The sequence below is a fragment of the Fukomys damarensis genome, unplaced genomic scaffold (genome assembly GCF_012274545.1).
Source record: "Fukomys damarensis isolate Sample0158 unplaced genomic scaffold, DMR_v1.0_HiC HiC_scaffold_34, whole genome shotgun sequence".
NCBI classification, from domain to species: domain Eukaryota; kingdom Metazoa; phylum Chordata; class Mammalia; order Rodentia; family Bathyergidae; genus Fukomys; species Fukomys damarensis.
The window spans coordinates 20,689,523-20,704,716 of record NW_022900946.1 but is presented as its reverse complement, the minus strand read 5'-3'; the positions used below and the strand labels follow the sequence as shown (position 1 = coordinate 20,704,716).

The following is a 15,194-nucleotide window of genomic DNA, read 5'->3' as shown; positions in this document are numbered from 1 at the left end:
AAAAAAAAAAAAAAAAAAAAGCTAGACATGAGCCTGTTACTTCAAGGGAAACAGTTGCAGGTATTTGTACAATAATGAAATTGAAACCTTAAAAATTAGGGTTTTAGAAAACCATCATTGTGAATTTAACATCTTCTCATACTTGAAGACTTTTGAAGAGATCAGTAGTGATGTTAGTGAACGGACTCATTGGTTTTGTAGAATGACCTTTGTCATAATTTGGAAGTCCTCCATAACTGAGCAAAGTAGTATATTACAGATGTACAATGTATGGTGTTATAAAGTCACATGGCTAGAGGATCCCTTCAAAATGTGAAGTAAATCGATGGCTTTTAATGTCACAGTATGTGAAAAATTTCATTGTTATCATCCAGATCTCTGTACTGCACTTAACATTTAAGAAACTACCACTTGGGCCAGGGATTTAGCTCAGTGGTTCTGCCACCTGCCTTGCAAGTGCAAGGTCCTGAGTTGGAAACTACCACTTGTTTTGTTACTGGGAAAACTGGCTATCCTCATGCAGAAGATTGAATCTAGAACGGTATCTCTCAATATGTACTAAACTAAAAAAAATGGATCAAAAATGAAAATATTAAAACAGAAACATTTAATCTGTGGGAAGATAAAACAGGTAAGACTCTTGAAGACAAAGGCACAGACAAGGACGTTCTGAACAGAACCCCACATGCACAAGAAATAGCACCAAGAATCAACAAACAGTATCATATCAAATCAGAAAGTTTCTGCACAGCAAAGGAGACAGCCTACAGAAAGAGAAAAAAAATTTTTTTTTGCCAGCTATTCCGCAGACAGAACCCTAATATCTCAAATACATCAAGAACTCAAAAAAAGAATTAAATAAAATTAGATCCCTCCCCAAACAAAATAAAGATTCAGTCAAGCAACAGGCAACTGAAATGAACACACACTTCTCAGAAGAAGTACAAATGGTCAATAGATACATGAAAAAATGTTCAACATCTCTGGCCATTAGAGAAATGCAAATTAAAACAACACTGAGATTCCACCTTATTCCTGAAAGAATGGCTATCATCAAGAAATCAGGTAATAACAGAGGCTGGTAAGGCTGCAGAGAAAAGGGATCCCTTCTGCATTGTTGATGGAAATCAGTACGGAGATCCTTCAGAAAACTAGACGTACAAATTCCATTTAACCCAGCTATTCCCCTTCTAGTTATCTTCCCCAGAGAGTTAAAGACATTATATTACAGCGATTTTATGCATAGCATGTTTACAGCACCGCGACTCATAATAGCTAAATCTTGGAAGCAACTCATAATAGCTAAATCTATGTCCATCAGCAGATGAATGGATAAAGAAAATGTGGCATTATATACAGTGGAGTAGAGTTCACTGCCATATAGAAGGATAAACTTGAGTCACACACTGTAGGAAAATGGATGCAGCTTGAGACCATAATATTAAGTGAAACAAATCAGACACAAGCTGAAGCGTCACATGATTTCTCTTATATGAGAAACACTAAGCATAAATAAGGGCAAAACAAAAGATAGATAATACAAAATAGCGAGATAGATCTTTTGCAAAAGGGAAGGGGATTAAGAGATGGAGGGGGTGGAGAGAGGAGAGGAGGATAAAAAACAGATGTGTTACGTACATGTACCAACTCCACACTAGGAATGTAATCATTACATACTATAAACATGTACCAATAAAAATAAAGATTTGATACAAATAATTCTCAGTAATGATAGAATTGTAGTTCTACCAAGAACTAATCAGTAGATAATGCAAAGCACTGTAACTCTTTTTCGCTTGGGGGAAATTTTGGTTCTTAAACAAAATACCTACCATGTATACACATAGAAAAAATTAGACAAATTTATAGAGACAGACATGGTTGCCTGGACTGGCTGTGGGAACAGGACTGATTACAAATGGGTGTGGGGTTTCTTTTTTGGGTGATGGAAATGTCTAAGATTAGATTATAGGATGGTTGTACAACTATAAATTTGATGAAAAATTTCATGAGTAAATTTAATGATATGTAAATTAGACTACAACAGAGCTGTTTAAGAAAAAAAGATAATGTTACTTGTTGTTGGGCATGGTGGTGCATGGCTGTAATCCCAGTAGTGTGGAAGGCTGAAGCAAGAGAATCATAAATTCAAGCCCAGGCTGGGGCAATTTAGCAGTTTATAAAGACCCTGTCCCCCAAAAACTAAGAATTTTAAAAAAGTAATGACAAGTTGTGGGTGTTGAAGGCTTTGGGTTCAGTCCCTGGTACTGCAAAATTTTTAAAAATCTACTGTCTTTTGAGTTTTGATATAATATCACACAATAGTTTCCACATTTATCTAAAAAGGCTGTTAAGTTTGAGGATTTAGCTCAGTGGTGTTGCCACTTGCCTCATAAGTGCAAAGTCCTGAGTTCAATCCCTGGTGCCTAAATAAATAAATGAGAAGGCTGTTAAGCCTATTTCTTCCCAGTGGTTCATGTGAGTAAAGCTGGGCTTTTTGTGTACTTAAGACTAAGTGACACGGGGATTTAGCTCAGTGGTGCCGCTGCCTGCCTGCCTTGCAAGTGCAAGGTCCTGAGTTCAATCCCCGGTACCAAAAAAAAAAAGCTTTTGTCCAGGAATTTAGCTCAGTGGTACTGCTGCCTGCCTCTCTAGCTCAAGGTCCCAAGTTTGATCCCTGGTACCTAAAAAAGCAAAACAAAACAAGACTAAATGACAGATCAACAGCAGGGTGAGGCCCAGGCAGACCTGCACATGAAATCACATCCTCCAGGCTATACATTAAATTTGTGAAATATGTAGCTGTGCCAGTTTTCTAATTTATTATTTTTGTCTTGGAAAATAGTTTCTTCTTTTTTTAAAAAAGATTTTTGAAGATGGGATATGTAGTTCAGATTGGCCTTGATCTTGGAGCAATTCTCCTGCCTCAGCCTCCTGAGTGCTGGTATTAGAGGCATGCACCATGCCTCTAAAAAAAGTTATTTTAATTAAAAATGTTTTGATGTTAATATGCAATAAGTTTATTGTTTTAAATATGTCACATTTTTAAAAATTGGTGCATCTGTTTCAATTTCCCATAGAGACCATATCTATAAATGTAATCAAATGAAACCCCATAGGGTTTTCCTTCAAGTTCTGAGTGTAAAAGATCTTGAGATCTGAAGGTTGGAGTGCTGGCCTTTCAGAACAAATGAGTGGCTTTTACCAGATCTGGAGAGCCCTCCTGGCTGTCCAGGAGCCAGATGTAGCTCCATGGCCCAGTGTGCTCTCTCTGGGTGTGGGCAGAGATAACCAAGCTATGCTGAGGGAATATGGTTTGGGTTCTTCAAGGTGATCTTCTTCGGATTGGTGTGGAGTACAATAGGATAAGAGTAGAGAACCCTAGCTTTGGAATCTGACCAAAGTGGCATTTTATATGTCATTCTTTGTGAGGAGGTGATTGTGCCTAACTCATGGGCCCTCAGCCCCTGCATCCCTAACTGTTTGATGAAGATAAGAAGTGTCATTGGTGAGATGCCCTGATATGAGTGAGCCAGATGCTGGGTGTGAAAGTGAGGCTGTCTGTGCACTAAACAGGTGTGTTTCTGCCAGGAGTTGTGGCGTCAACCTGCATTTCTACCCATTTGTGAGGCTGAGACAGGAGGATCGCAATTTGAAGCCAGCCCTGGAAACTTTGAGACCCAAAATAGAAAGGGCTGATGATGTAATATATGTGAAGCCCCAAGTTCAATACCTAGCATTGCAAAAATTAAATAAAAAGGTGTGTCTCTGATTCAGGTTTGGTTTTAGCTTTGTTTTTTAGGTAGGGGTCTCACTAGGGTTTCTGAAAGGTGGTTTTCCTCCACAAACCTTCTACTCCGCTTTTGTGGCGAGCCTTCTTTCTAGCCAGGGGTGCTGAGCATACTGTAGCACCCAGGGAGTGGTGGAAGGGAGCTTGATTTTCTTCCTTTGTTTAGGATTGTTCAGAATGTTTTTGTGTTTCTCAGTTTCTCTTGGAAATTTCCAGTTGGGTGCACTGTTCACCTTTCTACTGAGGGCGTGGTGTTGGCCCTATAGAGTACAGGCCTTGGCTTCATAAGGGCATTTGCTGGAAATCTTCCCTGGCCTGTTGGCCTGCAAGCTTGATTATTTTATGGTTAGATGTTATGGCTTGTGTTTAGATGTCCCCCTAAAGCCTCATCTGGTCATAGGTAGGCTTTTTTTTTTTTTTTTTGGTACCGGGTGTTGAGCCCGGGTCCTAGGCAGTCCACCAAACCGCTGAGCTAAATCCCCAGCCCCCGAGGTAGGCTTTTTCAGAGGTGGCTGGATCTAGAGTGTGTGATACTGGGATTGATTCATGGTGCAATTCTAAGATCAAGGCCTCTAGGATTAAGGATGTGAGTGCTACCTGCACTAAGTAGCCTAGATAATTTTATACGGAATAGAAAAAGCTGTGGTCAGTCCTTGTTGCTTTGCTATCTTCTGCCTGCCATGAACTGTTTCTCCTCTGCAGTGCCTGCCATACTATCCTGCCTTGGAGCCAGTCGATTATGGACTGAAACTTCTACCAACTGAGCTAAATAAACCTTTCCCCTTTTTTCTTTGAATTTATGTTTTTGGTGCCAGGGATCCAGCTTAGGACATCACGAAAACCTTTCCTCTTTTAACTTTGGGTGTCGAGTATTTTGTCTCAGGAACGAGTAAATTAACTGAGAAATTAGACTTGTCCTTGAGTCCTGTTTCTTACTTGGTGTTTAGTGACTCCTTTTGCTTTCACCCTGGAAGCTGACCTCCATTATATAGTTTGAGTACTTCCACATATCTTTATCTTGTGCTTCTCTCATCTGGTTTAAGATTTTAAACTTCCTCTCTGCTATTCTAAGAGAGGATTCATTGGCACTGTGAGACCTCCCCTGTCCTTGCCTGTTTGTCAGGCCTCCCTGCCCAGGGTGCCAGAAGTGTGGCTACTACCCTTTGTCTCCCATGTTTACTCTCCCACCAGTAGTTTAGTTAATAAATCTTCCTGTTACTCACCTGTGATTCTTGATGTTGAAATGTCACAGGACCTGTTTATTTGGTGGACTGTGAGACTCCATGGCATTACCCTCATGTCTGTGCTTTGTTCTTTTTTGCTATAGTGAGTTCTCCTCACTATGTCTCCTTTTTGGAAATATCTAGCTCTTTTATTTGTTTCAAGTCCTGTGTGTGTTAGTTGGTGGATAAATACCTCTGAGAAAAGGCATATTACAGTTTCCCTCATAAAGGTCACAGCCTTGTTCTTGTTGAGAATCTCAGTTGTTTACAAAGCCCATATGATCTGCATTGCTTTGTGACTTTAGGCCAGGCCCTTGGTTAAGTGGCCTCCCTGACAAGCCCCACTGGTCCCAGCTGCATGCCACACTGGTCAGGTCAGGGTAAGTCAGACTGTGGGGCCAATGGAGCTTGGTGGGAGAACCTGGTTCCACCAGTTTAGCTCTGAGCCATTTGTGGAGGTGTCCAGGTATATTTTCATGGTTGCCCTAGGCCCTTATCTACAGTTTAGTGTATAGTATTATTGCAGTAAAACCTCAGATAAGGGATTTCAGTGTAATAGAACACTTGCTTGTAATGCAGAAGGCCCTGGGTTTGATTCAGAGCCCCACCCCCCACCCCCCAAAAAAGCTTGTCCATAATCCCAACACTCAGGAGGCTGAGGTAGGAGAACTAACAAATTGAAGCCTGGCTGGGGCAGTTTAGTATTTTAACCAGACCCTGTTTCAAAATAAAAAAGAATTAAGGATGGCAGAAGGGTGGTTAATGCTGAGGAATGTAACTTAGTGAGAGAAAGCCCTGGGCTGAATCCCCAGTATCCTCAAACACTAACAACAACATAAACCAGTAAGTGTTAGTTTTAATCAAATGAGGTAACCTATAGATAATAAGACAGTCTCTTATGCTTTTAGGAGGTCAGGTGATACATACATACAGATAGGTAGGTAGGTAGATAGATAGATAGATAGATACACACTGCTATTATGTATTAAGTTAAAGCCTGTATTTGAAACTTTCTCTTCCAGATTTTTGTTGTGTTTGAATAAAGGTATTTGTTATATCAGGTGTGGTGGTGCATGCCTGTAATCTCAGCACTGAAGAGGCTGAGGCAGGAGGATTGTGAGTCTAAGGGAAGTCTGAGCTACATACAGAGATCCTGTCTCAAAAAACAAACAAACAAAAAGTGTTTATTACTACGGCAGAAATATCAGAAAAGATTTCTCTCTCCCTGGGTGCTGGGATTTAACCCAAGGACTTAGGGCCTGGTGCATGCTAAGCATGTGCTCTATACCCCTAGAAAAGCTATTTTGTTTCTCTTGCAGTTCTGTAGGCAGATTCACTGCTCCTAAACTGCAGCCTCATCCATATATACAGAGTCCACACAAAATGTATACAACTTCAGGAAAAGAAAAATTTGTATAAGTAATTTAATACTAAATTTATTGAGACATCATGAGATTAATACAAGTTACCTTTGTTGTTTTATTTGGTTTGGTTTGGTTTTGGTTTTGGTTTAGCATTATTTTGAGACAGGACCTTGCTATGTGGCCTAGGCTGGCATCCCTCACCCTTCTGAGTGCTGCGATTATAGGTGTGTGCCAGTGCACCTGGAAACAAGTTACCAGTGGCCTCTACAATTATAAGAGATGCTCAAAATGGTGGCTAGTGCTCAGTTCAGCAGGATATACACTAAAATCAAATTGGTGGCCATTAGCTTCTAGATATTTATTAGTATGGCATAGTGGTACTTGAGTAACCATGGTCATTGAGACTGCTGCACATGCATTTTCAGTTTCTCTAAGGACTGTCAGGGTAGTGGGTTTTCTGTATATATATCTACTAAGGTCCCCCATACAAAGGTAACACCATCTGTTGAAAAAACATGCTATTTTTCTTTCCCTGAAGTGTGTATACATTTTTCAAGGCGTGTGTGTGTGTGTGTGTGTGTGTGTGTGTGTGTGTGTGTGTAATGGTGTGTGTGTTGAGACAGGATCTTGCTGTACAGTTGAAGCTGACCTCAAACGTGCAGCAATCCTCCTGCCTCACCCACTGGAATACCGAGATTACAGGCATGCACCACCATGCCTGGTGTCTTTTTATATTTTTATTCTGAGACAGGGTCTTGCTAAATTGCCTGAGCAGACCCTGAACTTACAGTCCTTTTGCTTTAACCTTCTGAGTAGCTGGGTTAGAGGTGTGTGCCACAGCACCCAGCAAAAAAAGATATTCTTGAGCCAAGCCCAACTTGAGTCTTTAGGGGATTTCTGATCTAAACTACTCTGGATTCTGGGCACTGAACCAGGGATCCTGGCAAGGAAAGTAATTTAAGGATGACAGTCTCTTATCCTGAAGTTGATTCCTACCATCATGCACCTTTCCAGGGGATTCTTCACTTCTCAGCACGGTTTGGTTTTGTTTTTGGTGTGTGTTTGGGGGTGCTATGCCTCATCATTGGATCCAGGACTTCATGCATTCACCACAGTTTTTTTTGAGATGATAGTGACATATGTGTTACCTCTTGGCACTGTGGCACAACACCTCTCCCTGCCACCTTTTCTTTGATGTGTAGGTGCCCCAATCTGAGAGGTGACCACAAGGATGAAGATTCCAGTCCAGATACTAATGGAACATTCCATACTTGCAGCTAGGGTTATCTCCTGGCCCTAAGGGGAGCTTGATTCATGCCGAGTCCACAGAGGCCTTGGGGAATTCATGTAAAAGGGAAGGAGTCTAGAGAATTTCTATGAATGTCTCATTCTTTTTTTCTTTTTTTTTTATAGGCACCAGTTTGTAGAAAATAATTTAATACTAAAAATGGGTCCAGTGGATAAGCGAAAGGTGAGTTGGAGCCCTGCTGCTCTTCATCCTTATCAGTGTCTTCCTCCACCTCTAATTTAGCACACTCTTCTTTGGACTCCTACAATGTGTTAGATATAGCAATTTCACTCTGGCATACTCTTTAGAGATTAATTCCACATTTTGTGGCCTAGGAAGACCTAGTTCCTCAGGAAAGCAGTCAGAGCCCACTGGGAAGCAGCAAGGGGCAGGTGGAAAAGCCAGCCTCTCGTTCTTGCTCGGGAGCCTGGCTTCCCATTGTTGCATGAGGCCAGTCTGACGGTTTCAAGGTCTCTGCCATGTTGAGGAGGCCATATTTGATACCCTAGCATAGTCAGATGTTTCATTAGAAGTGCCATGTGCAGTGGCACACCTATGATCCCAGCTACTCAGGAGACTGAGGCAGGAGGTTCACAAGTTCAACCCCATCCTGGGAACTTAGCAAGACCGTCTCAAAAAATATAAAGGGCTGGGGGTATAGCTCAGTGGTAGAGTATACTTGGATTAGATTCCTAGTACTGCAGAAACAAACAAGGTGCTTAAGGGTTATTGTGTATTGTGGTTTATGGATTAAACAGATTGTGTCAGAAAATAATCAGACTCTGTGTCACAGGCTCCTCCTGAGCATGGGCTTCTGACTGCCTTTTGGCTGTGCAGCCGCCATGGAATGAGCATGTCCACATCAGTAGGCTGTGGCCTGGCTTGCTAAGTGCAGGGCAGGGCGCTTTGCCTTGGAAGAACTGAATGTCCAGGGATAGTGGGCTGGCTGTCAGCAGCAGGGCCCTGTGCTCATTAGTCTTTGCAGACTAGTCACCTTTGAGGCAGCAGTGACCATTGTGGTTAGCACTCCTGAGCCACGATAACAAGAGTCCCTCCCTCTCTCCTCTCCTGCCCTCCCCTGCCCTCCCCTCCCCTCCCCCTCTTCTCTCTCCCCTGCCCCCCTCTTCTCTCTCCTCCCTCTTCCCTCTCCCCCTCCTTCCCTCTGTTTCTTGTTTGCTGGTTATACTGAGGATTGAGCTCAGGACCTTCTGCTTACTCTCCCCTCCCCTCCCCCCCTCTTCTCCCTCCTCCCTCTTCCCTCTCCCCCTCCTTCCCTCTGTTTCTTGTTTGCTGGTTATACTGAGGATTGAGCTCAGGACCTTCTGCTTGTGAGGCAGGCAGTGGAACCACTGGGCTAAATCCCTGGCCCATCTTTTTTTTATATCAGGGTTTGTTTGCACGAAGACGACAGTTGTTGCTCACAGAAGGGCCACATTTATACTATGTTGATCCTGTCAACAAAGTCCTGAAAGGTGAAATTCCGTGGTCACAAGAACTCCGACCAGAAGCCAAGAATTTTAAAACTTTCTTTGTCCACACGGTGAGTCTGTCCCTTTGGACTCTTCTTGGCAGTATCATTGGAGACCTTGGTGCCTCTGTTCGAAGCGTCTCTTGCTTTGGCTAAGGAGCAGCTGGGACCAGGTCCATTTCTCCTATTGCAGAGGTCCCATGTTAGTGGCTCAGTTCTGAGTTGGGCTGGGAGACATCCTGTGCTTGTTTTTTAGTTTGAGATGGGTCCCTTGCCTACCATTTAGCTCCTGCACATGTTGGAATGAAGAAGACCACTGTGCTTGCAGACTTTTCCAGGGGCTGGCAGGATGGGTGGGCATGGTGCAAGTGTCTGGGACTCCCAGGAGAACCGTAGATGCTCTGTTTTTACAGCCTAACAGGACATATTACCTGATGGATCCAAGCGGGAATGCTCACAAGTGGTGCAGAAAGATCCAGGAGGTTTGGAGGCAGCGATACCAGAGCCACCCAGATGCCGCTGTGCAGTGACACAGCCTGCGGCCAGGCCGCCCTTTGCTGCCAGGACACCTGCCCCAGGGCGGCTCGGCCGCCACCCAGGACGCTTCCAGACCATCTGCCAGCCATCCCAAGGAGAACACAGACGGCGGAAACCTTGCAGCTTTTTTATTTAAAAGAAAAGAAGAAAAAATACCCAATCACACAAAGAACAAAACTAATAACAAACAGGATTTCAGGGTCACTCTGTTTGTTCTCTATGCTCTGCTGAGGCTTCCTTGTGCATTTGTGGCTATGGAGACCCAGCCCCATGCACAACAGCCCAGCTCCCAACCAGACCAATGGCCAGACTTGGTGTCACCAGCCCCTCCTAACATCTGTTGGAACCATGTACTTGCCTCCACCCCTCCCTACCTGCCTTCCACTGCCCTTGCTGTGGCCTAGGGACTGGGTGTGTTCCCCGCCTCATTGTCATGGACTCTTAGCCAGGAGCCTCTGCACACCTCTGCTGGGGTGGCCACCAGCTCTCTGAGCATAGGTTTCTAAATTTGTGTGTGTGCTGCTTTCCCTGTGTCCCTCCTGTATGGCCTTGGAGCAGCCATTCCCCTCCTGTGCCTCCTGGCTTGGCTCTAGTGGTAGGATATGTATGGTCCTTGCTATCTGGCAGGCAAACTGCTGAGGTGAGGAGTGGCCAGGCTGCTACAGTTGGAAAACACCCTCACAGGGCTCAACTCCCACATCCCACCTCCTAGCTGGGTCCATCACTGGGACTGGATGCCAAGCCAGTCGTGTGGCTGGGAGGGACACTGTGTTACAGGAGCCTAGTTAGCGCCTAGCTGGATCTTTTCCTAAGAATACAAAGTCCTCACCTGTATGAGGATGAGGCCCAGAGAAACTGCAGAGGAACCAACCAGAGCAGGGCTGATGGCCTCCATGTGGAGGAGTGAGGCCTCGGGCCTTTCTGAGAGTCTCTGAAAAGGTTTAAATGTGTAGCCGCCTGCCCAGTGGGATTATGTGCTGAGAGAGAATCTTGGTGTCCGCAGCCCTGGGGTGCTTCACCCTCCTGTGTAGCCTCACATGCCCCTTGTTTTTGTTGAGGTTAAACCTTTCTCAGAGTTACCTCAGTTTCTGTTACTGTGTTGAACCAAACTTTTCACATTGCCTAGTCACTTGGTCCTATAGGATGGACTTTGCTTCGACAAAAAGTGGCTTACTATTTTCTAGGACTCAAAAACAACCCATTAAATTTGAGCCTACCCAGCCTGGCATCCTTTGCCAGTTTTAGGGCTACTTCCCTTTGATGCTTTAGTGGGTGTGCTCCCTAGCTTTGCTTTATTATTCCCAGGAAAAGTGCTCCAGAGGGACCCAGTTGTGCCCGTTCCTGCCTAGATTGTCCGTATAGTGACTTAGACCCATTGGGAGAAGAGCAGTCTCCCCACGTATATGCCTCTGACACTCATGTCCCCAAGGCAGGAACAACTTTGTCATTTCTGTAGATTTTCACAAAGGCACCAGCAAAAGGCCCACACAGAAAAGATTCCCCCACTTCCTTTCTCCGGTGACCATTTGTGACCCTGTGCGCCAGGCCAGTTTCCAAAACTTTTAATGATAAGAATGGCTCTTTTTAAGCTGGAGAAAGAGAGATGTGGGTCTGCTGTTGTGCTGGGGTATAAACACTGGGTGGAAGGAGAGACTGCTCCCTAGGCTTTGCCAGCCATTTCTGTGAGGGTTTCGCACAAGCAACCAAGCATGTGTTGGAGCCCCACCTGTCCTTGGGACACCCAAGGAGCAGAACCCAAGTTTGATTCAGGGCCCTAAGGCGGTGCCCCTTTCCTAGGTTTTAGGGAGATTTGCCCATGTTAAGTGAGGCTCACCTGGCCATTTCTTTCTTGGAAAGACTCACTCCCCTTGTTGCTGTCTTGACCTCTTCAAAATGTCCCACATCTTTGTGTGCAGGGGCAGCTCCCTGACTCTACACACACAGATGCAGGGAAAGCAGTGCCCAAGGGCACCTGACTACCAGGAAATAAGGGGACTCAGATTTTGCTTGAATAAGAGTACCATACCAGCCACAGGCAAGCAAGGAGAGTCTTCTATTGCTTCTTCCCTCTGGAGAGTGCCACTACCTCTGCAGCTTCATCAAAAAGCACTGTCCTAACCTCCAGAGCCACAGATGAAGGCTCAGAGCCAAAAGCTAAGATGACTGTCCCTGCCTGTGCTGATAGCTGAGCCTTTCTTGGGTCAGCTTTGTTGTCACTCACAGTCCCTCTTTTCCTTGCTTTTTTGTTTAAGGCCCATGCAGGTTCTTTTCTTGCCCAAACTTACATCAAATTCAGTTTTTTCCCAACCACCCTTAGAGCTGTCACCCGGCATATAGGTGCCTTAGGTTCTGGGACAGGGATGCATAGATGGAAATTTGTCCAAAGTGGGGACCTGTCCAAGGTGAGAAAGTAATGTCCTCTTAATAGCTCCAGGAGTCATGTGTCCTAAGAAAAGGGAAGGACAAGCACAAATGCCATGACTACACCCTCTGTGGCCTCTCCTGGCATAGAGGGGCAGGAGATGTGGTCATTGAAAGCTCAGAGAGTTCACCGTGCACTGCCTTTCCCTGAGGACACAGAGAAGTCTTGAGTTTGCGTGGGTTGTTTCTACTCTTTCTGTGACTCCACCAAGGGCAGCAGGCAGCTCTGTGTGGAGCTCTGAGCCTCTTTATCCTAGAAAGTGGCTACCCATTCTCAACCTGTTAAGTTTTATTTGAGAAAGATGGCTCATGTCAGGCCAAAGCTGACAGGAATTTCACCTATTCCAGCTCTCTTGGGTTGCCCTGTGGTAGTTGTGCTCCATGCCTGAGGGACTGTATAGACAGCCCCATGATATAGACACTCAGGGTGCCAGTTAAGAGGTTCCCAGTGATTTTGTACCTTCTTAAAAGTAACATTGGTTTTCTGAAAAAAGAAATTAACTGTAGACTTAGAACCCAGAGAGCACTGTGGGCATTTTGGCCCAGATCCTGTCCACACCTCTTCACCCTAGCATTTGTGTGCTTTTGTAACTAAACTGGGAACATATACACCATTTTGCATCCAGCTTTTTCATTTGATAGTTCATCCTAATCATTTTCCCATGTCATGAACCGTTCTTCAAAAGCATGATTTTTTTGTAGAGTCTAAGGCTTGTAAATTTTATGATAATTTATCTGACCATTTTTCTGTTGTAAAACATTTAGATGGTTTCTGGTTTTTCACTATATAAATAATGCTGTGATGAATATCTTTATCCCCCCTTAAATGCCTGCAAGTGGTATTTTCGGGTGAAAGATTTTGTTCATTTCACTGATACTCTTCCCTCTTGGTCTGATGCTTAGATTCTCTAAGTTCTAATAGAACCTACTTCTTGGTGTCCTACAGATTCTGAACAAATCAGTTTCTGCTAAGCTGTGTGTCACAAAAAAATGTTTGAATATGACTGCTTTTTTTTTATGCTACAATGGTGTCATTACTGCATATCCATTTGTGACAGATTTTTACAGGAGCCAGTTTCCTTATTTTCATTGCAAGAATCTGATCACGAGTGCATGTTAGTTCTCTTCCATCCCTGCTGCTATGGCTTCCAAGAGCTTGGTGATGTTTTCATAATCTTGTACTTTGTGTCCACAATGGTACTGAATCCTTCTGCACATTCAGCAGAGATAAGTGTTGAACTGACCTTGCCACATGCTTAGTGGGTGATTTGTAATTAAGTTATAGATTTAGAAAGTACATTGGGCCATTTGGAATTGGTAACAGAGGAAAGGCTCTCATTGAAAAAGAAACCATGTAGATGATTGAGTTTTACAGATGTGTATGTGTTTATCCCCTTCCACTATCAAAAGGTCTTCATGGTTTGGGACAGCAAAAATGGCCGGGCCTCTTTATTGTAGAGTGTGGGTAACCCAGCTTTCACAGGTGTAAGGTTTTCTCTCTCCTTCCTGCCCACAATCCTTCAGGGTAGCTAATGGCCTTGTAAGTCAGACCACCCAAATTTGATTGATTCTTGTATCTCCGGGTTGGTTGTGATCTATTGATTTTGAAAGGAAATATGCATAAGGGATTTTATGGGTGCCATGCTCAGTGCCACTTGAGTCTACCAGAGCTAATGGCTGAATTGTGCAGAACTGGGCTGCTTGTCCTCAGGTGCCCCTCCTCTGGACCTTTGCCTGATCCACAGACCCAAGGTGCTCATTGCTAAATCTTGAGTGGTTGCAGCTGCTGTGAGACTATGGTAAAAGTACTATGTTCTAGAAGATGTCATTTTACACCTTTTTCCATTTTGTTTCATTGCAACCTAACATGAACTGAAGGTGACTCAAGTGAGCCTGGCTCGCTCTTAGGCAGAGCATATGGCAAGTGCCCTTGAATCAGACTGGAGCCACTTCCAGAGCCTCTGAGGGGTGCTGGCTACTGGCCCAAGACTGCATGGTTGTAAATCAGTCTGCCTGTGAAGAGTTGTTCTGGGGAGGAAGCTGTTTCTGGCAAAGAACAGTTTTATCATTGCTGAGGTGGTCATGAATGAGCCATGTGAATACCTGAGTTTTCCCTGTAACTCATTTCTTCATGATGAAGAAACTCCAAACTCTGTACAGAGAACTTTTTACAAAAGGCAAATCTTTTTAACCTATGTAGCCCACCCTAGTTTGTCTGGCTGAATGACTATAAGTAGGTCATTGTGTAGGTGAAAGCCTCTATTTTGACCATAGTTTGGACATTGACAAATTAAATATTACAGTATTTAGAACTGCTGCAGCTGTTCCGTAACCACATAAAATAGGAAGAATCAATAGTGTATTGCTGTTCTTCAGGTTGGTGGCAGTCAGTTAGAACAAGTGTAATATTCTCTACCTGGTCTGTAGCTGTAACTGTGATGTACAGGCAAAGCAAAAATTAAAAAAAAACTTATGAAAACAAATAATGCAATGATACTAGGATATACACTTTTGTATTTTTATTCTTATAAGGTTATTTGCTGGCTATTGTTGGCCTCTAGTTCAGTCTGTGTTATTTAAATTCTAATATATGAATTATTTGGATTGAATTCATGTTCGGGGCCACGCTGTTGTATGTATTGATGTACAGCCTTGAATGTGAATAATTATTGTAAACTATATTTTACAACTTTTTTTCTGGCTTTATTATATAAATTTTCTATTTGGCCATGGTTTAATCATATCATAATTTAATGAATCTGTTTATTCTCTTTTTTCAAATATCTGTGCTTTAGATGTAGTTACCGAATGATGAATTTCACTCGTATGCTCGGTAATCTTGTAATAAAAGCATGTAGTGTGTTGCATGTTCGCGGGCCTGGCTTTCCTTGGGCAGGGGCGAAACTGAGACTCTCTGGCCGGAAGGGGGCACAGCCGGTCGCCTTTCCGAACCGGAACTTCCGACCCCCGCGTGACGCCGGGGCGGGCATTTTACTACGGCGGACCTGTGGGCGGGACAGCGCGGAGGACACTATTAAAGACCGGACGCTTCCAGTAGAGGGTTGCTGTGGCGGGGCTTGCCGGGATCATGGCGGAGAATCAC

General features: G+C 43.9%; 2 protein-coding genes across 2 annotated transcripts in view; both read left to right on the top strand.

The window, feature by feature from the left end:
• Window positions 1–14,335, top strand: part of Pdpk1 (3-phosphoinositide dependent protein kinase 1) — a 39,642-nt gene extending 25,307 nt beyond the window's left edge. Inside the window, exons 11-13 of the mRNA XM_033758683.1 lie at window positions 7,791–7,848; window positions 9,053–9,205; window positions 9,547–14,335. Of these exons, the coding sequence (XP_033614574.1) occupies window positions 7,791–7,848; window positions 9,053–9,205; window positions 9,547–9,663 (328 nt within the window). The 3' untranslated portion in view covers window positions 9,664–14,335. The remainder of the gene's footprint in view (window positions 1–7,790; window positions 7,849–9,052; window positions 9,206–9,546) is intronic.
• Window positions 14,336–14,902: 567 nt separating this feature from the next.
• Window positions 14,903–15,194, top strand: part of Kctd5 (potassium channel tetramerization domain containing 5) — a 26,202-nt gene continuing 25,910 nt past the window's right edge. Inside the window, exons 1-2 of the mRNA XM_010603615.2 lie at window positions 14,903–14,924; window positions 14,988–15,145. Coding sequence (XP_010601917.1) covers window positions 14,903–14,924; window positions 14,988–15,145 — 180 coding nt within the window. The remainder of the gene's footprint in view (window positions 14,925–14,987; window positions 15,146–15,194) is intronic.